Source organism: Perkinsus marinus (genome assembly GCF_000006405.1).
Source record: "Perkinsus marinus ATCC 50983 genomic scaffold scf_1104296929318, whole genome shotgun sequence".
Taxonomy (NCBI): domain Eukaryota; phylum Perkinsozoa; order Perkinsida; family Perkinsidae; genus Perkinsus; species Perkinsus marinus.
Window position 1 is genome coordinate 807148 of NW_003216498.1, and position 25000 is coordinate 832147.

Genomic DNA, 25000 nt, shown 5'->3' on the forward strand with positions numbered 1-25000 from the left:
GGTGACGTCTCTACTCAGCACCGTTTTCCCGACAGTCAAATCTGGTCACCCGGTACCACTGCTATGGTATTAGATGCAGAGCAAGAGATCCTCTCGGCTATGGGTATACCTCGAGCGGATTATAAGCTTACTAGAGTGAGTCGGGGCTTAGGCACGGCAAAGTGACTGTTGCTCCCGTCTCGCGCTGTACTTCAGCGGCAAACCTCTCCGATATTGTCTTTTTATTCAGGTTATCGATTACGTGAAATCATCTGCAGAGCGGCTATCATCTAGAGACGTCGTGTTCACTGGCCATTCTCTTGGGGGTGGTATCGCCCTGGCCGCCGCGGCCTTGGTGAACAAGCCAGTCGTCGCGTTTTCTCCACCAGGAATGTATCAATCCATCAGCAAGCACCTATATCGGTATGCACCCGATAGGAGGCAGGACTTCCAGGTAGCACCATGTATTGAACCTATGGGGAATAATTCTTCTCAGGCCACTCATGACAAATCAGTGAGTATTATAAGCGAGAACGATCTCGTGTCGCATATTTTTGACACCCATGGCGGATTAGTCCAAACTACCACGTGCTCGACTGAAAGATTTGCAATGATCGGTTGTCACATGCTGGAGAATCAGATGTGCAATATTATCCGACACTGCTCAGGGTGTCAGGCTCGGCATGGCTTCAAATCCTGTACCTTCGAATACGATTCGAAGATCGTTCGAGCTGGAGTTGCCGAGGTTTTGGGTGTGCCATACCTAGATACGAACCCGAGAGATGTTCTACAGTTGATTGTTTCTCTCCGTTCCTATGTTGTTCCGTTACTATTGACTGCCCTTGCGGCATTATTGCTCGTCATGTTTGAGTGGCTTCCTTTACTTTGAGTGACAACTTTCGAAATACATCATTGTAACTTCTACTGATCCGTAAATGCCCTATTAGATGCAGAGCAAGAGATCCTCTCGGCTATGGGTATACCTCGAGCGGATTATAAGCTCACTAGAGTGAGTCGGGGCTTAGGCACGGCAAAGTGACTGATGCTCCCGTCTCGCGCTGTACTTCAGCGGCAAATCTCTCCGATATTGTCTCTTTATTCAGGTTATCGATTACGTGAAATCATCTGCAGAGCGGCTATCATCTAGAGACGTCGTGTTTACTGGTCATTCTCTTGGGGGTGGTATCGCCCTCGCCGCCGCGGCCTTGGTGAACAAGCCAGTCGTTGCGTTCTCTCCACCAGGAATGTATCAATCCATCAGCAAACACCTATATCGGTATGCACCCGATAGGAGACAAGCCTTTCAGGTAGACTCCTCCTTGACCTCTTGAGTTGAATAGTGTCGAGTTTTCTCGTATTCAGGCCACACACAACCAGTCGGTGACTATTATAGGAGAGAACGATGTCGTTTCCCATATTTTCGACACCCATGCAGGGTTGGTTCAGACCATCACTTGCAGTACCGAGCACCTTGCCATGGTCGGCTGCCACATGCTAGAGAACACTCTGTGCAACCTCATACGCCACTGCAAAGGCTGCCACACTCGACATGGTTTCGACTCTTGTCACTTCAAATACGACTCTAAAATCATCATGGCCAATGTGGCTCGCATGTTGGACGTTCCCTACGTCTCCTCAACTGCTCTGGATGTTCGCACAATACTGGAGTCTTCCCGCTACTATATCCTCGCATTAGTATTAGTATTATTCGTCATATTGTTATTTGCTTTATTCGAATGGTTACCCTAGCATGATCACTATATGATTGTCCCTTATTCGGCCATCGTCCGCTTCGGTGTTGCGTTAGGAAGCCTTTTGACGATTGACTCGGGTTGGGCAAGTCTGAGACACCACATGGTCCCCCACGTAGCTTGAGATGTCTATTTCACCTCGACACAGTGCGAGCTCGAAGCCATTGAGGGCCAGCTCACTCCCTCGAGGTCTGCTGTTCATATGTTGTTACCTCACTGGCAAGATATTCCATGTGGCCTTCTCCTTTATACCGACACTGCTTACTCGACTGGTCCCTCGTGCCGACTCCTTCCTCGCTATTGGTATGCTATACGTCTTCATTCAGGCTATGGGCATGCTCGGTGGGTTGGTCGTCCTCGCCTTATCTGGTATTGTAACCCAGTTTATAGTTTGGTTCAATTATGTATTCACTGGCAACACGGTTACTTGGTATAACCTCTTTGCATCGACTACGACATGCTACGTCTTCTATGCGACAATCCGATGCTCCTGGTTCCTCGGTCTGAGTCTTTGGGATATCGGTTGGCAGTCCTATGCGGAATACCCCGACTTGAGGGACCTTCTGGCTCCACCTGTGATGTCGATTGAGTCTTCGCCGGGCTCCGCTGGGAGGAATCCTGTGTTCACTGGCTTGCCTAGACAACCATCCTCACCTCGAAGAGCGACCATGCCTGGTAAGGAAGAAGTCCGTAGGAACAAGCAAGCCAAGATGCTACTATACGGCACCATTGTGGTACTAGTTGTTACTACAGCAATTGTGACTATCATCCCACTCCTGTGTGATCTGGGTATTTGGTGTCTTCGTGTTGATTGGTTACAAGGCTTGGCTGATGCCTCTAGTCGGCTCAACCGAATGTGTCGATTCTCTTTGCTTGTCGGCCTCTTTCAATGGACGCAACAATTCCAGTTTATATTCCCCCGTTGGTACCGGGCCGCTGGTGTTGGTGCAGCTAAGAGTTGGAGATCCACGTTGATCATGTGGGCTGGCTACTGTATCCTTGGTCCAGTGTCGGTCATACGATTGCTGCAATGGTCACTCTACCCCCTCTTCGGCCTCGATGCTGCTGGAAGGACTTCTGTTTATAACTTTATTGTACCCCAACTGGTCAATGAAGGCGTATCGGCTTCGACCATGGACGGCATCCTGATACTACTATGGATGCTACAGCAACTATACGTCTCTCATATAGTCGTTAAAGAGATCAACCTTTCAGACTGGCAAAAAGATGCTTTCTATGATGACTCTATGTGGCTCGAGAACACTATACAATTCAAGTGTATGTTTCTCGTGCCCATGTTGCTGCTCTTCTTCCGTGGCTTTGCCAGCCCCGATATGGGATTTACCTATGCTCAGAACGATCTCATAGTCCTTACATTAATCTACCCTGCACTCCTGGTCCTAGTATGGTGGTGTACTTACGCTTATATCTCACTGAGATACGTAGAGTTCTACAGGTTTGCGTCGGCTGCCTTCCTGTCATATCTGCTATCAGGAATAATTTGCGAGATAGCACAAGTGTCGGCCGGCGGGGCTCGACTCGTTGTTTGGGCCCACCTTATACGCCAGCTTATCAAACGAGCGTCTATACCGTTGATAACGGCTCCGCGCACTGGTGGGAAGTCGAAGAGAAAGATCCATGGAGTGGAACGTGCCTGGAGTGTTCTCGTCCTGAGAGTCTTTCTCGGTCTACTGTGCCTATTCTTGGCAGTCCGTCTTGGACTAGGAGTGCTTGCATGTGTTCAAGACGATAAAGGGCTATACCCTCATATGCCGTTCATCTCTGTTCATCAGTCACTGGATCATACCCAAGTCACTGTTGACCATGCTGTGATGAGTTCTAACTTTGCCCGTGACGATTCGCTCAGCGAAGGGCATGAACAGCATCTGGCTCGCTACGCTATCTGTGATCAATATTTCCATGGGCTGCATGTCACAGACTACGGCATGATGGCACTCGCGGCCTACTTCACTACTGTGGGAGATCAACAAGCTGCGATTGATGCGTTTTTCCCTGGTCAAGGAATGAAGGTCATCCCAATCGACGAAGGCGATGACAGGTTCTGGGTAGAAATTCAAATTGACGACAAGCAGACTGTGATAGCTATCAAAGGGACCGACGTTCTCCGAGCCAGTGACTATAATGAGGATATACGCATGTGGACAGAGCCAGTGGTGACGTCTCTACTCAGCACCGTTTTCCCGACAGTCAAAATCTGGTCACCCGGTACCACTGCTATGGTATTAGATGCAGAGCAAGAGATCCTCTCGGCTATGGGTATACCTCGAGCGGATTATAAGCTTACTAGAGTGAGTCGGGGCTTAGGCACGGCAAAGTGACTGTTGCTCCCGTCTCGCGCTGTACTTCAGCGGCAAACCTCTCCGATATTGTCTTTTTATTCAGGTTATCGATTACGTGAAATCATCTGCAGAGCGGCTATCATCTAGAGACGTCGTGTTCACTGGCCATTCTCTTGGGGGTGGTATCGCCCTGGCCGCCGCGGCCTTGGTGAACAAGCCAGTCGTCGCGTTTTCTCCACCAGGAATGTATCAATCCATCAGCAAGCACCTATATCGGTATGCACCCGATAGGAGGCAGGACTTCCAGGTAGCACCATGTATTGAACCTATGGGGAATAATTCTTCTCAGGCCACTCATGACAAATCAGTGAGTATTATAAGCGAGAACGATCTCGTGTCGCATATTTTTGACACCCATGGCGGATTAGTCCAAACTACCACGTGCTCGACTGAAAGATTTGCAATGATCGGTTGTCACATGCTGGAGAATCAGATGTGCAATATTATCCGACACTGCTCAGGGTGTCAGGCTCGGCATGGCTTCAAATCCTGTACCTTCGAATACGATTCGAAGATCGTTCGAGCTGGAGTTGCCGAGGTTTTGGGTGTGCCATACCTAGATACGAACCCGAGAGATGTTCTACAGTTGATTGTTTCTCTCCGTTCCTATGTTGTTCCGTTACTATTGACTGCCCTTGCGGCATTATTGCTCGTCATGTTTGAGTGGCTTCCTTTACTTTGAGTGACAACTTTCGAAATACATCATTGTAACTTCTACTGATCCGTAAATGCCCTATTGCGTTGTGTGATATTGGCGGATCTATGACACTTCTCGAACGATGCTGGTTGAGATAATACACAGTTTCTCACCTTCGCGTGCCAAACATCTACGTGAATCGAGGGACTCAGAACTCGACTCAACCAAATCGCTGCCATATTCAAGCCTCGTCGAGACTGCCTCCAAAACAGCACAACGACAAACTCAAAAAGAACTCGATACTGAATCCACATTAAAGAAAGTTAGATACTGCCGGTGAACGGATACTAAGCCGTATCTTAGGATAGTGACATGGCCACCCCACCCACGAAAATTGATTGCACTCAGCCGTATCTTGGGGTAGTGGCATAGCCACCACATCCAGGGACTTTGATTGCACTGAGCCGTATCTTGGGGTAGTGGCATAGCCACCCCGCCAACGCAAATTGATTGCACTGAGCCGTATCTTGGGGTAGTGGCATAGCCACCACATCCAGGGCCTTTGATTGTACTAAGCCGTATCTTGGGGTAGTGGCATAGCCACCCCACCCACGCAAATTGATTGCACTGAGCCGTATCTTGGGGTAGTGGCATAGCCACCCCGCCAACGCAAATTGATTGCACTGAGCCGTATCTTGGGGTAGTGGCATAGCCACCACATCCAGGGCCTTTGATTGTACTAAGCCGTATCTTGGGGTAGTGGCATAGCCACCCCACCCACGCAAATTGATTGCACTGAGCCGTATCTTGGGGTAGTGGCATAGCCACCCCACCCACGGAAATTGATTGCACTGAGCCGTATCTTGGGGTAGTGGCATAGCCACCCCACCCACGCAAATTGATTGCACTGAGCCGTATCTTGGGGTATTGGCATAGCCACCCCGCCAACGCAAATTGATTGTACTGAGCCGTATCTTGGGGTAGTGGCATAGTCACCCCACCCACGGAAATTGATTGCACTGAGCCGTATCTTGGGGTAGTGGCATAGCCACCACATCCAGGGACTTTGATTGTACTAAGCCGTATCTTGAAGTTTTGGCATAGCCACCACATCCAGGGATATTGATTGTACTAAGCCGTATCTTGGGGTAGTGGCATAGCCACCACATCCAGGGACTTTGATTGTACTAAGCCGTATCTTGAAGTTTTGGCATAGTCGTCCCACCCAGGGGGATTAATTGTACTCAACACAACATTGCTTCACTGGAAAGTATCCGTACATTACTAAAAGGACTCATGATAATGATTAGACATCAATGTGCGTCAATTAGGGAGGCCGCTTGATTCACTCATCCAAGGGTCAGATTGCAGCAGCCTCCGGAGCCGCCGGAACCTTTCCCTCCGAGAGGAGCATGCACTTTGGTCATTAGGCAAAGCAGTTAGAAGAGATCCTCAGGCGAGCAACACCCATACAGTTATCAGTAGATGAACAAGCTTAATTGTTACTTTTGTTCCGGTACGGCGGCCTGCTCATGCGAGACATTGACGGACGATGCTCCACCTGAAGGCGAGAAAGGTCACCTAGCGTATTTTGGCATCCTAGACACCATCTGGCGCATGGTTCACTCGAGTGCTGCTCCGCTTGGCCATGCCAAAACCTTACGACAGGGCAGTATAGGGGATAGTGCCGCTACCATATCTTCTTGACAGAGGAGATGACCCGCTGGGGCGGTAGGTTTGGGCCGCTCTACAGCAAAAGGGCAGGACTGGGTCGGCATGATGTTGAAAGTGCAGCAGACGAGCCTATGAAGATGTATCTCGGCGCCAGCGTCTCAAAGATGAGATGAGATCCAATACCGATTGACCGCTGATAAAACACCGCACAAGCTCAGTGCAGGAGAGAGAGAAACGTATTGATTAATATTAACGGTAATGCAAGAGCGGACAGTGATGATCGTGAAGCTAACAGCTATGCCCTAATCAGCTACTAGCACTAGACTTGCCAGCAACGCTATCGAGCAGTTTTTTATCTCCTCCCTGCTCTCCAACGACCACCACCTTGCTTTCTGCCTTGCCCTTATTCTTCAGCATTCCCTTGAGACTGCTGCCCACCTGCTTGCGAGTCATACTATTCGCCTGTTTCGTATCAATGAGCAGTTCGATCCAACCTTTAACGCCATCGTCATCTTGAGTGAAAGTACATAGCATCTTGGTGGCCTCGAAGAGTGGTGGACAAAGGAATAGCTCATCCACCGTAGATGGTGCGCCAGCCACATCGCATTGACGGCGGAAGAGCTCAGCTAAGACCAGGTACCCAGTAGTAGTGAGTTTAACAACACCATCAAGAAGAGGAGTCTGCTTCCGGCCTGAATCTCCCAGGAGGTCAGTGAGAGCTCCATCACCACCGAGGTACGCCAACTGAGGCAAAGCTATAAGGTTCTCCAGAGCAGGGCGTAGGAAGCAGTCCACTAGAGATAGGCAGAAGTTCTGCCGTGTCTCGACCGATTCGGGTAGGGCCGTCCAGCAGCGACAGGTTGTGGCATTCATAAGATTGAGAACAGATAACGTCAAATGAGGGATGGGCAGTAGACTCGACAGCGCTGTGAGGAGGGACCTGCCAAACAGGATGCGGCCCTGGTCACTGCCGAAGGGATTCCCTTACTTTATCAATTGTCGATCGTTCAAATAGGCCACGACATCATCACCGTCATCCCGATCTTCTGCCTCGTCGTCGGAGTCTATCATGTCCAGTCCCGCAAAGTGATTACGGTTGCGCAACTGCCGCTTAGTTAGAGACTTCCGATTAGCGGGTAAGGAAGGCCGCCTACAGCAAATAATACCACTCCTCCACCACATCTATCGATAGAGTACTTGGCAGGAGCAAGTCTGAGGTCGACTCCAGTGTCCACCTGTGCTAGCTTGAGGAGCTCTCTGATGCCGTCCAGAAGAGTCCTGCCACACCTAGCTACAGCAGAGTAGAACAGCAGACTCGTGGTCCCAGTCTTGTCGCCTTGTGGAGCACCCTTCTCGTAGACCTTCCAGAGAGCCTGAGATCAGACATAGGAAGAAACAGACCCCATCACTACTTACTGAAGGAATGTTTGAGTAAAGAATAGTGGAGGCCTCAACCAGAGGACCACTGGATGCATCCTTGAGGCCGGGCTGCAAGGCGTAACGCAGAAGCTGAAGAGAAGCGAGCACCCATGGACAGAGGGAGAACCCCCAGCATCAACGCTCACAAGCTCTAGGTGATTCGGTGATGTCCTCCCTGACTGAGCAGCGCTGACTGCCGCACCGACCAACTCAATAAGGCGGCACTTCAGCGTTGGTACCTGATAAGGACTATCCCTGGGGAGACTGTAATGGACTGCAGCAGCTACACGTCGCCAGACCCTTGCCAGTGCTCCTAAGGTTCGATACACGTTACAGCGCAACTGATAGAGTTGCCGTCGAGATTTGTCGCTGCATGCTGGGGTCGCTGTAGGGAGGGGGAACATGGCCTCGACAGTGCATGGCGGCTTGTGGCCTGCACAATCGATGCTTAGTACGACCGTGCATGATGGAGGAGTACCCATTATAGAGGTCCACTCGTCATGACACATGTCCACCAACTGGTCTTCCGCAGCGCTACTCGCCCTACGTTCGGACTGGGGTATCCACCAGGAACCCTGAAAATACATGGGTAAAAAACATCAGACCCAGGAATAGAACTGGGGACTCCCCGTCTAACAGTATGCTTACCGAACATCTGTTGTGCAAAAGAGTCATCCACTTCATTACTGGAGGAGTGATCGAGTTAGCGAACTCTACCAGCACCTGGAGAGAGGATCAGTCGAACTCATAACTACTAGTGGCAGCCCCACCTGGTCCATCTCAGAGCTCTCTTGAGGGCTGCTAGTATCCCTTTCCTCAGCGGCCTCTGCTGCAGAGAGGCAGCTCAGGCACATTGTCAGGAGACGAATAGCCTTCCTAGCTATGTCCTCGGCAGTGTCGATGGCGATACACTCGAAACGGCAGCCTTCCTCTGTGACTCTGATGAGGGTCGTAGCCACTTCATCGTAGATACACTTAGACTCAGCAGGGGAGAGACCCAACAAGAGGAGGCCCTCCACCGCCCAGGAACAGGACAGAACACCGTGGGAGCGACTCACCTGGACAGGAATATCCCAAAAGGCGAATACTTAGTGGGGGCCACCTACCCCGGCAAGGGAGGAGATCAGCTGGGCCTTATCAAGGTCCATCCCCGATAGTTTCTTGCACATACACAGTACAGCATTCTGGGCTGTAGTCATCATAGGGACATTAAGGGATCCATCAGGCATGGTCGGTGGCCTCGAACCATCGCTCATCTACCAGTAGCCATGTCCCCCAACACCTGTCCCAAGGACCTACGCATTTCTCTATCAACCCTCCCAAGACGTTGGAAGGCAGCCTCTCCACAGCACATGGTATGAAGTCGTAAAACCTCTTCAAGTGCTCCGGAGTCCAACTAGCTGTTGTCGAGAAGGAGGTCTAATCCACGGCATGGCAGATGACAGGCCAACATCAGTGCTTACCACACATGCCCTAGCCACAATGTTAGACAGAAGACTCCTCAGCTCTGTCTCGTCCAGATTAGCCTTGGGGTCCGCGACTGTCTGACCGTTGGGTTTGCTCGGCAATACGAACGGCTTCAAGAGACACTCTAGTAGATTCAGAGCAGCCGAATACCTGATCACCAGGATGCGGTGTTGTTATGTATGTTCGCTCTTCTCAGCTGAGCTTGAGAACTTCCTCAATCACCATAGAAGTTCAGATATAAACTCGAGTAAGAGTGTACAAATGCAACAAGAATTTCCCAAAATTTCCTCATAATTCTCATTTTCTCACTAACTAATGTAGTTGACCATGTGCATATTTTTCACCAAGAACAGCACTAGAGTATATTCCAAGTACCCTCACTACTCTTTAAGGCTGAGTTCATCGCGCTCCAGGATTGTAGCAGCAACCCTAACGGCCGTTGTATGTCGCATGGACACCTCAGTGTCGGGTATAGACAGTATGGTACGGAGTGTGATCAAAGCGCAGCTCTGAAGGATGTACCTCCGTAACCTCGCATGGCCAACAGCCACCTACCTTGGACTTGCCCACTATCATGTCAACGTCATCACCATAGGCCTCGGCATCTTCCTCGGAGAGCCTCTTCCATACAGCGCAGTACCTGTCCATGAGGGCTGGTAGTAGTAGGAAGCATCTGCGATGGTTACGCGTTGATGGGGACATCCCCGGCGTTGGAACCCATACCGACCGTGCGGTAATGTTGACAGAGGTCAGTACATGCCGCCTGGGGCTCTTGTTGGCATACCACCCAGAGGTGATAGAAGTACTCTGATGGAGACAATTCCAACCGAAAGGTCCCCGGATTGAACCCTGCACCTGCTAGTGTATCCGCTTGGTTCCACACCGCCATGCGGCACGGCTGGTCACTAACTCCGCTGTTGTTCTTGACGCCGGCCACAGCCCGCGAGCATACTCGTCGGGCCAGAAGCTCCAGAGCTGTCGACGCACAGAGCTGTAGGTAAGGCGATGGGTAACTTAAGGCGGAGCGATGCGAAAAAATGACCAATGTTCGTTCTTCTCACTTCCACATCAGCTTAATGGCTTGTAGAGCAGCACCGAGGTGTTCAGGGTGGTGGACCAAGAAGGAGTTGGTCGCACTCTCGACCATTTGCTGATGTTAATGGTCATGTTGGTGCTAACCTAGCCGAGCTTACCTGGATGAGGTACGCGGTTTGACGGTGCATCTCGTAAACCGACGATTGGGACGCTGTGATGGAGGCCTGAAAGGGGAGATGGAGCTCCCTGGGTCGTGAATGGCCTTACCACGTGGACCCTCTCCGAGAGACTGCATATGGCAAGTATGAGGCGGCCCAGCTCAGCCTCACTGCAAGGCCTCATGCTATCAGGCAAGGACACTGGCCGTGGCTTGGATATATTCCTAAAAGATTATCATCAACAGCCACCACCCAGAACTCAGTCCCATATCAACAGGGTGTAACTCCAATTCATGCGAAGCGGAATTGGAAGCGGACTTACTCTGCGAAGACCTGTAGAGTTGATATAACTTCAAGAGCTAGATGACGGTCCGTAGTGTTGGCCAGGATGTTCATCAGATAAACGTCGATCTCCAGGGTGAGGAGGAAGTCACATCGACAGAACATCACACCTGAACCCGAGGTCCCAGGTTCGAATCCCAGCGGCGGCGTCGGCGGTGATCATGATGAGTGACTTACATAGTGCTCGGAGCATGCGGACTGTGCTGAGGCTGAACTGGACTCTGTCAGGGAAGGCCGAGAGGAAGTGCTTGAGCATCTCGAAGAGGATCGGCTGGAACTCCGAAAAGCCCACCACCTGAGCAAACCAGTCACTCTAGAGCCGATCCGAGATACTTCAAGTCTACTTTCAATCCTCAATTTTGGTACGTAAAATTAACGTTCGGTCAACCCCTTATTACTAAAGCCTTCCGACGATTAGCAGCCAGGACGTAGCCCTCCTTCGTATCAGTAGCCTCCGCCAACTCCGATACAAGGTCAATAGTAAAACCTAGACAGAGTCATCAACAAGCCTTCCTCTCAACCAAGCGCTACATGCTTGATCACAATCATTGGCGGCAGCGGCGCTATTGCCGAGGACAGTGATGATGTCCGTCCATGCAGAGGGCCAGTCTCGGATACATATTTCCACAATGACAGAGAGCAGTTTGCTCCTCAGGAACCTGTGTGGTGGTGATAACACTCCCAACCTCTATAAAGCACGGCGTGGTTACTTGGGAACGGGGGCTTTACCAGACATGTCACTATTTTCCAGTGCTAGAGCAGCATCCTGGAGGGTACTCCTCACAGCGTCTTTAGAGGCTTCGAAGTAACGACCTCCATTGGAAGCGTCAGGTGACTGACCCCAGCGTCTAAGGACAGCAGAGTGAGCGAGGTATACAACAGGTTAGGACTCGTCACTTCATAACACCTTCCCGGATCAGAAGATTGAGGGCCTCCATCCCGACTTGTGGGGGATATCGTCCGAGATCGGATATTATCACACAAACGCTCTCCAGCATCAACGGACCTACGATTATGGCAAATCCCTCTATAGAAATCAGTAACGCTTCTGCTGTGAACTAAAAACCCGATCGCCTCCCCCATAGAAGTAGTAGTACTTCCTCCTATCTCTCTGAGCTCCTCCATTCTTCCCTCCCTCTCCTTAATGCTGCAAGACGGATCTGATAGCCGCCCTACTACCGACACTAGGCGGTTGACGACCTCCTCCACTTGGTTTGACGGGCCGTCAGAGGATACTAGAGTGGTCCGCATCGACGGTCCGGATGCTACTGTCATTGAGAGGAACGACAAGGGACAGCAGCGAGGGCACTACTACACCGAAAGCTTACGACCCTCACGTACGAAGTTCGATGACTATCAAAGTGCCAAAACAATTTTGCGATCCCGAATGGCAGCATGAACGCGCTTTCCGGAATCAGGAAAAGAACTAAGTGAGTTCCACGAATAAGGACCGCATCGCTGATGCCGAAGCCTCTTAGAAGATGATATGCTCATGCATAAGGCCGAATTACTTGAACTCAAGAGCTTCGAAATAATCACCACTAGGAAAATGGGGGTGTTATCATCATTCATCGATATTAAATAATTCCACGTTTGGTGAGCCCCTCGAATGACCTTTCTTACAACAGTACTGGCAAGGATGCTCTATCGTCAGTCCTCTGCGCGATTTCAAAGGCTCTACCGTGAGAGCAGGAAGTCACTTCTTGCGTCTATTTCAAAAATATTTTCGAAGAAGCATTCTTGAGCAGCGTACGCATATAACCGCCAAATTTCGTCCAAACCGCTTCCGAAATCCTACGTGAAGAACCTCATCCCGGGTCCTTTGAACCAGTAACAAGAAGTTCTTGAGCTCTAGAGACGCTCTCCACAAGAGCTTTTTATTGGGGATGCCCTCCAGCAAGAAGCTCGCTTTCACCCGTTAAAATGCGTGAGAAGCTTCAAGAAGTTCATAAACCATTTCAAAAATCTGGTTTTCATGAACTTATTTTTTTAAGAAACTAGACCTCCTCGGGCGCAGGTTGAAGTGGGTTGTGACCCGTTTTTGGCCGGGTTCGGCGATGGACCCCTTCTCAAAGATTAGATAGAATTTACAGACCCGTGTCGAGTTTTAGAACCGTCACGCGCCATGAAATATCTCGCGCGCCCAGCGAGTTGTTTCCGCTGGAGAGTCAACATTTATGGTGCTATGGCTTGCATGCTACACATCGTCCTCACATTTATTCCTGGGAGTTTTGGATGACATACTTGCGATACCTGTGATCCGTATCGCCTTTTCAACTTCCCCGAATGTCTATCTTGATGACAACATCCTCATGTAGACGTGGGGAAGTGCTGCGAGGAGAAGCGCGCGTTCGTCAGCAGACTGGGGAAACTATTTTCTCCCTTATCCTGTCCACCTAGTTTTATAATCGTCTAGTGGCGCCGCTTTATCATCAATAGTACTTGGGACTTATTCGTTAACCGACTTCCGCAGATTTTCTCAATCTTCCTTATATTCGCTCCCTCCCACGTATTCATGAAGCTAATAGCACTAGGGCACTTGCTGCTACGTACCGTGCCAGCGAGTCTACAAGGTAATGTTACTCCTCCTTCTGGTTGGATTCACTCTTGTGACAGCTGCGTTGGACGGGAACCCTCGGTCGTCCATGAGAGGGAGGGACGTATGCCAAGAAGGTCTGACAAAGATTTTCAGCAAGGTATGTTTTGACCCTTGAACTCACCTGTAGATCTCTCTCCCCCCTGCGTCAGGATAAAGTCAAAACCGCCGACTCGCCGTATGGCAAGCTGTGCACGCTACGACCTGATACGAGCAGTTTGAATCAACTTCAAGTTATCATTGATAGTGAGGGACACGCCCGCTTGGAATTTGCGACATGCCCTTCAAAACATCCTCTGAATTTATCCATCGGGTGAGCTGTGTGCTATCCCTTACATCTCTGAATGAGAAGTTCCGATCGCCCCTCAGGAAATGCCCTGAGAGCTGGTTGCTTCGCCATGTACCCCCAACCCGTTCGAGTCCGGGGAAATGTATGATTCTCGACCCGATGAAACTCGTTAACATGAATGTTGTCACCAAGCTCGACACTCGAAAGCCCTATGCGACGCGTGCGGACTCCTTTGTCGGCGTGCCTTCTCGGCTTAGGAGTGCTCGCGATCAGGATCATAATGAGGCCGATGGGCCTTTCCCTAGCTCCTTAGGGTCGGGTCCGACTCCCGAACTTGATCACGATTTATCCGCGGTACGCGGTGGCTCGACTGATAATTCACCGGTCGCTGATTCAGAAAGGAAAATGAACAAGCATGATTCGTCATTGAAAAGGGTGTTTCCAAAAAGGGTAAAGGACAAGGAGCACATCAAGGAGAGCATCTCTGAACCGTCCTTCGAGAATAAACATGCCGTCAGTGAGGATGACAAGAAGCACAATTCGGTGCAGAAGTGTTTAACGCGATGGAGGAAGTGTAAGAAGCTGCGTCATTCTCAGAAGTCGACGGAAACGCCATCCGACCACGTGTCGGTCACCTCTGAATATTTGACGGTTGACCCAAGTAGTCCTGATGCCTGCATATCGGTCTTCGTTTATCTAGAGTATTTCCTGCGATGTCGAGTAGGGCAGTATAAAAAGAAGTTGGGACATCCGCAGACTCTCTCGGCTGAGGAAACATCGGTCGTTTTCCTTGAATACTTCTGTAGTTGGGCATTATTCATGTCCTAGTGAGATAGCCAAGGTGATGTGTTGTGATCCCTTCATTCTGTTCCAATAACTACATGTTTTGCTGTACGTGTTCATTGGAGCTCTCTTGCGTTCAGTCGGTAGGACGTGATCTTGTTGGAGCCAGTAGCTGTGGCTATTCATCATCCCTTGCGTCTTGGATAGGGAGTGCTGCCTCTTTATTGAAGAACCTTCTGACATGGACTAAGTCCCCGAAGCATGGTATTGATATCCTCTGTGTGTCGGAGGTCCAGCTCATGGAGGTACGCGAAGGCTAGGGCGCTGAAGAAAAATGGTGTCACAAGCCGAACAGCGCTTCCGCTGTTCCGTCCCCGCGCCACGGCACTGACTGAACCTTCTACTGTTACTACGTATCACCATCAGCTTCCATCGTGCCCTAACACATGTTTGGTTGCCAGTTCAGCCCAATCGTTTTGTGGCTAACATCGTTGAGCTCATTACTAGAGCTCTGTCAGGATTAGTAGGTGGTAGCTGGGGCACTCATTTTTGGCTAGCGAAGGTGTCGTCTTACTCGGGCGATGACTGTAAATCGTTATTATGTTTCTTTGTTTTGAACTGACCTGGAGAATAAAACCAGTTGCAGACTGATGGGGTGAGATCGCTGAATGGCCTCATGTTGCAGTAGTGTGTCTCACCCTGTAACCTGATGTCTGTCATCGGGCGGTTTAGGATGTGGGTGTTGGCAGGGCAAAGCAAGCCCTCGCCGTCTGTAGGGCAAACGCTAGGTCCATTGGGCATCAACATGATGGTGGTGAGGGGGTGGGAGGGCTCTGGGTATGTCTAGTATGTCAGCAATTTAACAAAGAGCTCAATGCTCGGATATCTACGGTGAGACCCAAGGTGCCGGTCCAAGTCACCCTGGTTCCTAAAACGGATAAGACGTGAGCCTTATTGGTGGCGTTTCCTTCTTGTAGGATAGCATAGGTACGCGTTCTGGTTGAGGACACCTCCAGCGAATTGGTTCATAAGGTGAGGCTTTGTGGTTCTATTGAGGTCAGCCCGAAGCGTCTATGTAGGCGGGTTGCCAGATTGCCTCTATGTGGGGGGAAGGGCCATAGGAATATAGTTGGCACTATAACGCTCAAGGAGGTTTACCATATAGCGAGGGTAGTAGGAGAGGCTCGTCTTCTACGGTGGGGGATGGGTTATTCAGGCTAAGAGCATGGATCCAACAAACGTAGGGAAGCCGTTGAGGTCGATAGTCATAAGCGTTATTGGTGAGTCGACTCGGTAGCTGAGGATGGTTCATTGTAGCTGGAGGAGCTGACGTAGGCACAGCTCACGCCATGGGCATCCAAGTGCTCTATAAGCTGCCCGTACAGCATCAACATAGAGACGATCAGCCTATCTCTGATCTGGATAGGCTCAAGAAGGAGACCAGGTACTATGGGGCATTACAATAGGGTTTACCTTGTCGGCTGCGATATGCCTCCACGTGGCTTCGACGGCATTAATAGGATTCCCTGAGTCTAATGGTTGGGGGCACCCTAGGGTCTCGAACAACTCGTACCGACTCGATATTTCATTTCCTTTGGGCGTACTGTACGTTTGCATCAGGGCTCGGTCCAAGCTGATGAAGCGAGGTTCCTAAGGATCCTCGTCCCCATCTGTTACTGCGCATGTTTCTGGTCGTACGATGTCGCTTGTGTACAGTGACGACCCCCACGGGATCACCCTCGGCTTAGCAGGGTTCGCTACTTCCCTATGTCCTCCCGATTCAATCGGCCTGCCCTTGCCTGTAGATGTAGTCGGTTGTGTCGATCCTGCCTCCAGAGGACGGGGGTCTGAAGGCCTGGTCGATCGACCTTACCGTTGGTGACGTCTTCACACCTCAGAGTGCAGCTCGATCTTCGGACGAGAGTCACGTTACATGCTTCCGGCTTCTGAACGGCCTGAAATCCACTTCGTATTGAAGCCTGGAGTGCTCGGTTGGTGGCCTCGTGCTTGTCAGTACATGTTTGCGTATACCAACCGCTGTTTCCTCCAGAGTATGCTGAGAGCTCTCGCTTATCAAGTATTGGTGTACAACTCTAGCGCCTTAGGGTATCGAGTCAGTATCCCCAGTAGAGCAGTTGAACTTGGTGACCTATGGTCGACAGATGTATATGAGTTTAAAGATTGCTTGAGTGTGTGATGGTCATATCCCTAATGCTTCCTACCTGCTCGTTGTTCTGCGTTTAGTATCATGGGAACCTCAGTATGGGCATCATCAGTATATGAACGATCGTATATATAGGGTCTTGTGGTCTTCAGCGGTTGACATTCTCGTGAGCGATCATCGCTCAGCGATGCACTGATTTATGCCCCCTCGAAGGAAGCGCGTATTGAACCGTTGCCCAAGGTGCGGCAAGGTGGTTTCTAATAGTGTGGACCGGCCGTGTGTTCACTGCGGGGCTCGAGGCGGAGTGCGCCGCCCATCCCAGTCAGAGATGGAGGGCTGTGACACAACGCGAGAGTGCTTCAATGCAGAGGTGATAGAAGGAGAGCTTGTGGCTCATGACGGGTCGGAGGATATGTCGTCCAGTGGAGGAACAGAGGGCACTCCGATTGGCTTACAACAGGCTGGGAAGGATGTTGATGAGGTTGTAGCCGAGGTAGAACTGCATAGAAAAGAGGTGAATATGGGTAATGCGATATAGCGGGGTAACGGCGTTACTCAGGAGCACACACCTTGTAGGCAGAGCACTGCTGTAAGCGACTTGGATAGGGTTTCAGCCTCCAGGGAGAGGTATCGAGCTGAAGCTATAAGGTAATAGCTATCCTCGCTATAGGGTTGTCGATATTTTGTATAGGTTACAGGCACGAGTGAGGGACTTGACCGTTCGGCAAGAGCAAGTAGCAGAACAGGCTAAAGCCAAGGACGAAGCTCTCCATGATCGTGATAAGCAGATTACTCAGATGCAACGGGTATGAGGATTTATCTCTGGCGTTGGTGTTGGAAGGTCGTTGTTTAGACTATAGAGAATCTCCGCTGTGAAAAGCTGGCAGCGAAGTTAGATGCAGAAAAGGTCCGCCAGCAAGCCTCTTCAACGCGGTGTCGTCTTATGAAGCACAATGGCAATCTAGTGGAATATTCGGCGAAGTTGCGGTCCATAATTCAAGAGCTACAAGTACCTCTATGTTGCATCACTCGTCTCTCTTTCGCACCTATTGCTAGGCACAGTTGAAGGTGAGTAATGCCTCGATCAAGGCTATCCAAGATGCGGCTGAGGACCTCTCACTTACTGCAAGGAACTCTGTTATTCCATCGAAGGTATGTCTGCCTATACTCATAGACTTATGATCGTCACTTCAGGTTGTTGATGAGCTCGTCACGTCGTTACCACCATCACCGTCGCCGAGCTTGGACGACGACAACGGTGATGATGATGAGGGGGATCAACCGATGGAGCACCAAGGGGGCGAGCCTGGACGGGGTGAGCTGGGCAGAGGGACACTTGCTGTAGATTTGTTTCAGAATCGTCAGCGTCATCGAAGCGAGCGGTAATCAATGAAACTGATAGTAGTGATGCTCCTAATAAACGTGTGAAACAAGAAGAGTGAGCATTCGATAACTACCGAATCTGATCATTATCGATCCCGCTTAGCGATGACCATGCAGACCTACCCCCTGGCCTCATAAGGAGCGCTTAGTCGATGAACGGGCATCGAGCTACCCTGTGGGGATTCACTCAGAGCTGATCGTGGTCATTGCAACTATTGTTTGTGGACATAAGCGTTTAGTTATCAGTTTCAATAAACATTTTGACGCATAAGTATCGAAGAGTGACCCTTATATATGACACAAGTCTTCAAATGCATCATCTCAAATTGAGTTACGTCTAGCATATCATTACCAATGTAGCAAAGTCGTCTGAATGATCGTAGGGGAGAACCTAGAGCCATATTTGTGTAGTCGTGAGTGTTACGTGTGCACGAATGTATCGCAAGCTTCTGCTGTGAAGTAACGGTTTGCTACATACACTATTCGTTGGTGGGTGCCTTCAATGCGGAGTCTCTCAAAGAGGCTCATCCAGAAACCATATTGATGTCAAGGTTAGTTGTCAAATGGTGGCTGATAAACCAATACAAGATGCAATGGTCACGTCGTTGTGATCGTTATCATCTTTACGAGTGATCCTGAGAGTAGCGAGCTCACAGAGCAGCTCCCATATCTCGGTCTGCTTCCCTTCGGAAAGGAACAATGTCCAGGTAAGGACCTTTCCTGCTGCGAGATTACTCACTACAGCACTTTTTCCCAACGACTTGCACGATGGATCTCTCAGGGAATTATGTGGAGCGAAGGAAGCTAGGAGTGGAAGCATGCGAGTTTGATGCACTTCCCAAACAGGCTGATCTTCGCATGCCTAGTTCGATCATTGGATGTTGCAGTCGGCGGTTTAGCTGGAAGATAAAGTCAAGATTCGCCATATATGTCAACCTGATAGTTATGATTCGACGAGTTGTTCAATTCTGATAGTAGTAGCTCGTCCGCCATCTTCCAAGGGTAACGACAAATCACCGAGCAGTTTAAGCCTCGTCTCTCGGGCGCCCAAGTTCCTTTTCCCCCAACCCAATTTTTTCTGGTAAATCCTCATTCTAAAGAATAAGCCCCTTTTCTGAAGAAGTTTGGCGCACGCTCTCACCTGCATTCCGACTTAGCCTTGGATTACAGCTTGGCCTTGGATAACAGTTCGGGTTTCTGGTTTTCCCGTCGGGTTTCGGGCTTCCCTTTCTCCGTTAGCCCATGCTCGGCTGAGGAAATGCAAGATTAGGGAAGGGCGCAAGATAGAAACGAATCTCTCGAACGACCAGTGGTTGCCAACATTAGCTTGTGCGCGTGGAGTAGAGGGGAACTGAAAGAAGTCGGAAGCCCTCTTGTTGTTAATAGTATTACGTAGATATTGGAGGGCTTCTTGGCAGCAGCAGTGGGCATCGCAAGTACAGTTGAGTTTATATTTTTGCCTACCGACCCTCACCGGGTATCGCAATGGCTGAGTGTAGCACACCGTCGACGTTGCCGGGCTTGGATAAGGGTAGTGTCCATCGCTATTCACCTCTTGTTGAAATAAAGGACCAAAGTGCGCCACAGAAATGGTAGTACCACTATTGCCTAGCACATGTCGTTTCCTATTAATGTATCGTATTAGGTTTGAAGGGTATCTTGCCGACATCGATGTAGCCAAGAAGATGGTGGGTGCCCACTGATTAGGCTTACACCCGTAGCTTTCCAAATTTAGATAACTGTCGCTTTTCAAGATAACATTTGGGCACCGAAGACTGTACCCATGTCGGAGGTAGTAGGCCTTTGACCAGTGGTCATCAGAAGGATGTCTCCTAGGCACGGTTAGTGCCTTCCTTGATGAGCAAGGCACGCACCTCTGCACATGACTACAAGCCTATAGTGGGGGACACTGTTGAGGTAAGGCAATGAGGGTTCTCCCTGGTTGATTGCTATGGTCGCAGGTTCGATCCCCGGCTACACCGCATGCTCCGGCCAGTTGGTGGACTGGCGAGATCGTCAGCATTCGAGCTGAGGAATTCTTCTATGTCAAACACGCCGATTTACACGAGCCTATCATCGTCGAACGAGGGAACCTTCGTCGGCCAGTGGGGCCTCTTGAGGATGGAACCGATTCCGTCGGAAGCTCGAGTAAGGGAGCGTTTAACGTGGACAGAGAGAAGGGGATGATGCCAACAGGTCCAACGAACCTAGCAGACTTGAATTCGGAGAGTGTCAAGTTTCCGAAGGTCCTCGGCGAGTGGGTAATGAGTGATGACGGTCGAGGTTGTCTCAACCAAGTTGCAATCAAATCTGGCCTCGTCAAGGTAAGGGTATCTATGAGCCTGATGTGGCCGATTTTTGGTATTCGTTCCTATGATTTGATTCATTCACGATGTTATTAGGCAACGCCTCGGGCCGATCCCAAGAGCGGCCCTTCGGTGACCCTAGTTGGCAGGCAGCGTGATATCCATCGAGCCAAGTTGCTGCTTGACGTCCACGTTAAACACCAAAAGGAAATCCAAGGTTTCCATGACAAACGACAAGCAATGCTCGAGGTAAGTGCTCTTCCTATGGGAGGTGTGCTGCACCCTTTCACTCCTCAGGCCATGTCCTCTCGTCGTGAGAAATTGGAGAGTCAAGAGTCGACGTCCTTCAACATCGGTGCTGAGTTGGTGGGCGTTATGATTGGCAAGAATGGGGCTCACATCAGTCGGGTTATCAAGGACTATGGGGTGGAGGTGAATGTTGCGGACAAGGGCACAGCCAAAGACCCTCAGACTAGGAAAGTGGTCATATATGGTCCCACAGTTGGAGCTGTCAATAAGGCTAGAGCTGAGCTCGAATACCTTATCGAGAGGTGAGAGCATCGGCTGATGAGGATCGCCTTTACCTGCTGCTACTACAGGTATCCAATACCGCAGAATTGCATTGGTTGGGTTATTGGCCGCCGTTTTGCGACTCTGCATGAAATTGCTGATTCTGCCAACCTGAACTATGCCAAGCTCGAGGATACGTCTCATTCGCCTTGTCTGGTCCTTTGTGGGAGAAGACAGGACCTTGACGATGCCAAGTTACTCCTGGATAGCCACCTACAGTATCATGATGTCTTTGAGGATATGGCTAAGGAGTCTCGACAGCTCGGTGATGAGTTCTATCGTCTAAGTGATAGACCGATCTCTCGACGAGGAGGAAAGGGCAAAGGCAAGCAGCGTCACTGTGGCATCGAACGGGTAGTGGTATTTTTATTAGGTAGAAGTAAGAGCGGTGAAGTAGATGGTAAGGGCAGAAGTAGAGGGTCGTCTGACTCGACAAACTCAACTGGAGGTGGTCGACCTAGTCGGCCTGAAAGACGGAAAGGGTCGAGCGGCGGCTCGCGGAATGCTGAATCCATGGGGAAGAAGTGGGCCCAAGTAAAGAAGGAAGGAGCACCAGTGATCGCTAGTTGATGGTGACCACCTCGCCTTGCTGCTGTCTAAGCTGATGTATATTTTTGCTAGAGTACAGTCCGCCATAATGCTGGCATTTATCGTATGTTTTTGATGATTGTATCATCGTTGGGGACATTTGTCCATTTGAATGACTCTCGCAGCCCTTGTATTGTTCGCGAGTCTCGAGACTTCTCGACTGTGAACAGTTGCTGCTCCTTGGTAGTGTTCAGGGCATTATGCTAGGCTCTGTGAGATAAGCTTTGAATGTTCATATGCCCTTTGAGTTCGAGTAACCAGTGACCACTTGATGATATACAAGCGACATACAGCGAATGTTCGCTGGTCTCGAATACGAATAAACGAGTGGGCGGTTCAATTTTTCGAAAGTCGCTCAGTGCAGAGCAATTTGCTCTTTTTCGCTGTTTGCTTTGAGCAAACAGTGGAAAAGTATCGGTCAAGGTTCTAGCCACAAAATTGATACATCGGATGACCAGTGGAACGGTCGTCGTCTGAGCTGAGCACGCTTGTCTACTGAATGATGAAGGAGACACCTTCATGCGTATTAAAGCAAGATAGTCGCGCGGAACAGGCCTTGGTTTTTATTGGAGGGCAACTCAACCACATCTCAGCTTGAAGAATTCCTGCTACGAATTAAGTACCAATCGATTGAACTGAGTTAGGCAGATTCGACTGTCTCCTGAAATCACAGCCTGATTCGAGCCGCTATGTTCGCGAGCAGACCGGAGCTGCAGGCCAACTGTGCACAACAACCTGATGTGTTGTCAACAAGGCTCAATGATAGAGTAAATAGAACCACGGAACTAACTGCTCTCGTGACGCAGATCCTAACCCGGATTGTACTCTAGTAAAAACGTTGGAAGAGTCTCAAGTCCTCATAACAGAGGCTTTGTAATGACTTTGATGGGACTTGAGACTCCGCTTTGTAACAAAGCGGCCCCACTTAGCCGTGTACGAAGACAAGTATTGTGTGTACACAATTCCAAAGGGAGACAGTTGTTTCACGCTGAGTGCTAAAGATATGTGAACATTCATCTTCATCGTCATCAGTGATTTGTAAGCGAAAGAGTTCGATTCATTTGTTTGGATTGGATAGTATTCTTCCATGTAGTTAAATTTTTAGTTTCTGTTAAACATGTCAAGCCCTGTAGAGAATTGGCTTACTCTCGATTTCGACAAGAACACTCGTAAGGAAGCTCAAGAGCTCACCCCCGAGGAGATCCAAGATCGCTTGAATCCTGATCATCGTATGGAGTTTGGTACCGCCGGTCTTCGTGGCGAGATGGGAGCTGGCTTCAACCGTATCAATTGTTTGACTGTGATGCAAGCTGCTCAAGGATTATGTATGCAGTTGATCGAGAGGTTTGGTGAAGATGTTCTCTCCCAGAGGGGTGTTGTCTTTGGTTATGATGGACGACATAACTCTCGTCAATTCGCTCATGTTGCCTCGGCTGTCTTCATCACGAAAGGTGCCAAAGTCTACCTTATCGATAAGACCAGTGTTACTCCTTCTAATCCATTCTTGATCGTTCATTTCCATGCTCTAGCCGGTGGTCAGATGACGGCTTCTCACAACCCGAAGCAGTACAATGGTTTTAAAGTGTACGGCGATAATGGCGCTCAGATTATTCCTCCAGTTGATGCTGAGATCGAAGCCAAAATTGCTGAGAATTTGGTTCCATGGAAAGATGCTTTGGAGTTATTGGATTTGGATACTTGCCTGTTGAAGGACAAGTCGAAGACCATTGATCCTTACAATGATGCTCTGTACACTTACATCGATCAGATGCATCACGAGTTGTGTCGATTCCCCGACCTCAACAAGGACTGCAATTTGAGGTTCGTCTACACGGCTATGCAAGGTGTTGGTCTTCCGTTTGCGACTGGTTTGATGGACAAGTTTGGCTTCCCGAAGAAGTGTGTGTCGATCGTGGAAGCGCAAGCTCATCCTGATCCTGAGTTCTCCACTGTCGCCTTCCCTAACCCTGAGGAGAAGGGTGCACTCGATATGAGCAAGCAACAAGCACTTGATGAGGATGCCGATTATGTCTTAGCTAATGATCCCGATGCTGATCGTTTCACCTCTTGTGAGAAGCAGAAGGATGGATCATGGCATCAGTTCACTGGTGATGAGCTCGGTACCATCTTTGGTGACTGGCAGTCGCTGATGGCCCATCGTCGTGGTGTCGATCCGAAGAACTGTCTCGTCATCAATTCTACGGTGTCCTCCAAGATGCTAAAGGCGTTGTCTGATTATTACGGTGGGGTGTATGAGGATACCTTGACAGGTTTCAAGTGGATGGCTAACAAGTCGTTGGAGATGACCGCTGAGCACCCCAACTTGGTACACTGCACGGCTTACGAGGAGGCATTAGGAAGTGCCCTCACGATGAGCGTACCTGATAAGGATGGTATCAGTGCTTGCAGTGTGTGGTGTGAGATGGCTAACTACTGGCGTAAGGAGAAAGGTATCACTCTTCTTGAACGCCTTGATGAACTTCGTAAGATGGTTGGTCATTTCGCTCAACACAATGGTTACTTCATCTGTGATGATCCGAAGGTTATGAAGCAGATGTTTGATGAGTTCCGTAATGGAGGTAACTACAAGAGCGAGTTAGGTTCATCTAAGATAGCTGATGTTCGTGATGTGACTCTTGGTTACGATTCAAGGAAGGAGGATAAGAAGTCCACCTTACCTGTGACACCTGATGCTCAAATGATCACCCTCTACTTCGCCGATGACGCTACTGTTACTATTCGTGGATCTGGTACCGAGCCCAAGGTGAAGTATTACTGTGAGGCTAACGATAAGGAGAGTATGGAAAAGGCACAGGCGAAGCTCGAAGTCGTTGTTAAAAATGTCATCGATTACTTCCTCCAACCCAAGAAATACAATTTGGGTAGTCGATAGAAAGATTTGTTACTATGCCGTCTTGATCCCAGAGAATTCTGGGTTTCACTCTGATGGTGTTTCATCATAAATCTCTTTTATTCGCGGATTCATTCTTTATATGCGATACATTGTATCGTCGAATCTCTTACATTCGAAAATCAGCGTTGTTGTGTTCAGTGATTATTGGTCTATGTGGAAAGTGGGTTGCTGCAGGCGAGATGAGATTTATAATCGAACTTGGCGTTATTTGTGTATAGGAGATAACCAAAGACCTTGCGAATGGTCTAACCGAGTTCTAATATGCACGTTCGGTTGGTGTACGTAACTAGATAAGGGACTCAAATGTACGAATCCTTCGTCGAACAGGTATATGTAGAGGATATGGTAGATTGCTATTAGCAGTTCTATCAGGATGCTGACCTAAGCTTTCTTATTTCTTGTTAGCGCTATTCAGCGGTCAGACTCAAAGGGGGGAGTTGACGATAACATTGTTCCGCACAGTATGCTTCGAAATCAGCGAAATCGGTCGGTGAACAGCGATAATACGAGTTAGCTAAAAACAATGACAACTCTCCTTCCCACTCGATGAACTCAAGACGAGGATTACTATAAAGTGTGTCGAGA

General features: G+C 49.6%; 6 protein-coding genes across 6 annotated transcripts in view; 5 read left to right on the forward strand and 1 right to left on the reverse strand.

Moving 5' to 3' along the window:
• The window catches only part of Pmar_PMAR012584 (hypothetical protein), a gene marked incomplete at its 5' end in the record, with an annotated part of 6217 nt that extends 1429 nt beyond the window's left edge, over positions 1–4788 (forward strand). Inside the window, 9 exons of the mRNA XM_002787759.1 lie at positions 19–135; positions 230–433; positions 476–731; positions 927–988; positions 1083–1286; positions 1342–1629; positions 2057–4039; positions 4134–4337; positions 4380–4788. Coding sequence (XP_002787805.1) covers positions 19–135; positions 230–433; positions 476–731; positions 927–988; positions 1083–1286; positions 1342–1629; positions 2057–4039; positions 4134–4337; positions 4380–4772 — 3711 coding nt within the window. The 3' untranslated portion in view covers positions 4773–4788. The remainder of the gene's footprint in view (positions 1–18; positions 136–229; positions 434–475; positions 732–926; positions 989–1082; positions 1287–1341; positions 1630–2056; positions 4040–4133; positions 4338–4379) is intronic.
• A 1854-nt stretch (positions 4789–6642) lies between these two features.
• Positions 6643–11820, reverse strand: Pmar_PMAR012585 (hypothetical protein; the record flags this gene model as incomplete). Its single annotated transcript, XM_002787760.1, has 25 exons — positions 6643–7341; positions 7390–7551; positions 7599–7774; positions 7818–7910; positions 7967–8059; positions 8120–8253; positions 8299–8395; positions 8469–8543; positions 8591–8878; positions 8927–9076; positions 9120–9239; positions 9284–9437; positions 9672–9796; positions 9843–9927; positions 9974–10094; positions 10143–10300; positions 10349–10437; positions 10481–10546; positions 10590–10704; positions 10803–10932; positions 11000–11117; positions 11221–11309; positions 11354–11481; positions 11533–11670; positions 11720–11820. 25 exons carry the CDS (start codon positions 11818–11820, stop codon positions 6708–6710), a joined length of 3639 nt encoding a protein of 1212 aa, XP_002787806.1. The 3' UTR covers positions 6643–6707.
• A 2061-nt stretch (positions 11821–13881) lies between these two features.
• Positions 13882–14810, forward strand: Pmar_PMAR012586 (hypothetical protein; the record flags this gene model as incomplete). Its single annotated transcript, XM_002787761.1, has 2 exons — positions 13882–14368; positions 14698–14810. 2 exons carry the CDS (start codon positions 13882–13884, stop codon positions 14808–14810), a joined length of 600 nt encoding a protein of 199 aa, XP_002787807.1.
• Positions 14811–15199: 389 nt separating this feature from the next.
• Positions 15200–16144, forward strand: Pmar_PMAR012587 (ribosomal protein L11, putative; the record flags this gene model as incomplete). Its single annotated transcript, XM_002787762.1, has 7 exons — positions 15200–15304; positions 15346–15434; positions 15478–15522; positions 15570–15660; positions 15707–15770; positions 15808–15934; positions 16111–16144. The coding sequence occupies 7 exons, from the start codon at positions 15200–15202 to the stop codon at positions 16142–16144; spliced, it is 555 nt and encodes a 184-aa protein (XP_002787808.1).
• Positions 16145–16982: 838 nt separating this feature from the next.
• On the forward strand, positions 16983–21483 carry Pmar_PMAR012588 (conserved hypothetical protein; the record flags this gene model as incomplete). Its single annotated transcript, XM_002787763.1, has 16 exons — positions 16983–17147; positions 17214–17302; positions 17346–17460; positions 17508–17663; positions 17711–17806; positions 17849–17969; positions 18011–18092; positions 19683–19725; positions 19773–19829; positions 19874–19954; positions 19999–20185; positions 20234–20361; positions 20440–20592; positions 20641–20894; positions 20943–21253; positions 21287–21483. The coding sequence occupies 16 exons, from the start codon at positions 16983–16985 to the stop codon at positions 21481–21483; spliced, it is 2235 nt and encodes a 744-aa protein (XP_002787809.1).
• Positions 21484–22618: 1135 nt separating this feature from the next.
• On the forward strand, positions 22619–24394 carry Pmar_PMAR012589 (phosphoglucomutase, putative; the record flags this gene model as incomplete). The annotated part of the gene is made up of 1 exon (XM_002787764.1): positions 22619–24394. One exon carries the CDS (start codon positions 22619–22621, stop codon positions 24392–24394), a length of 1776 nt encoding a protein of 591 aa, XP_002787810.1.
• Between the last annotated feature and the right edge of the window lie 606 nt (positions 24395–25000).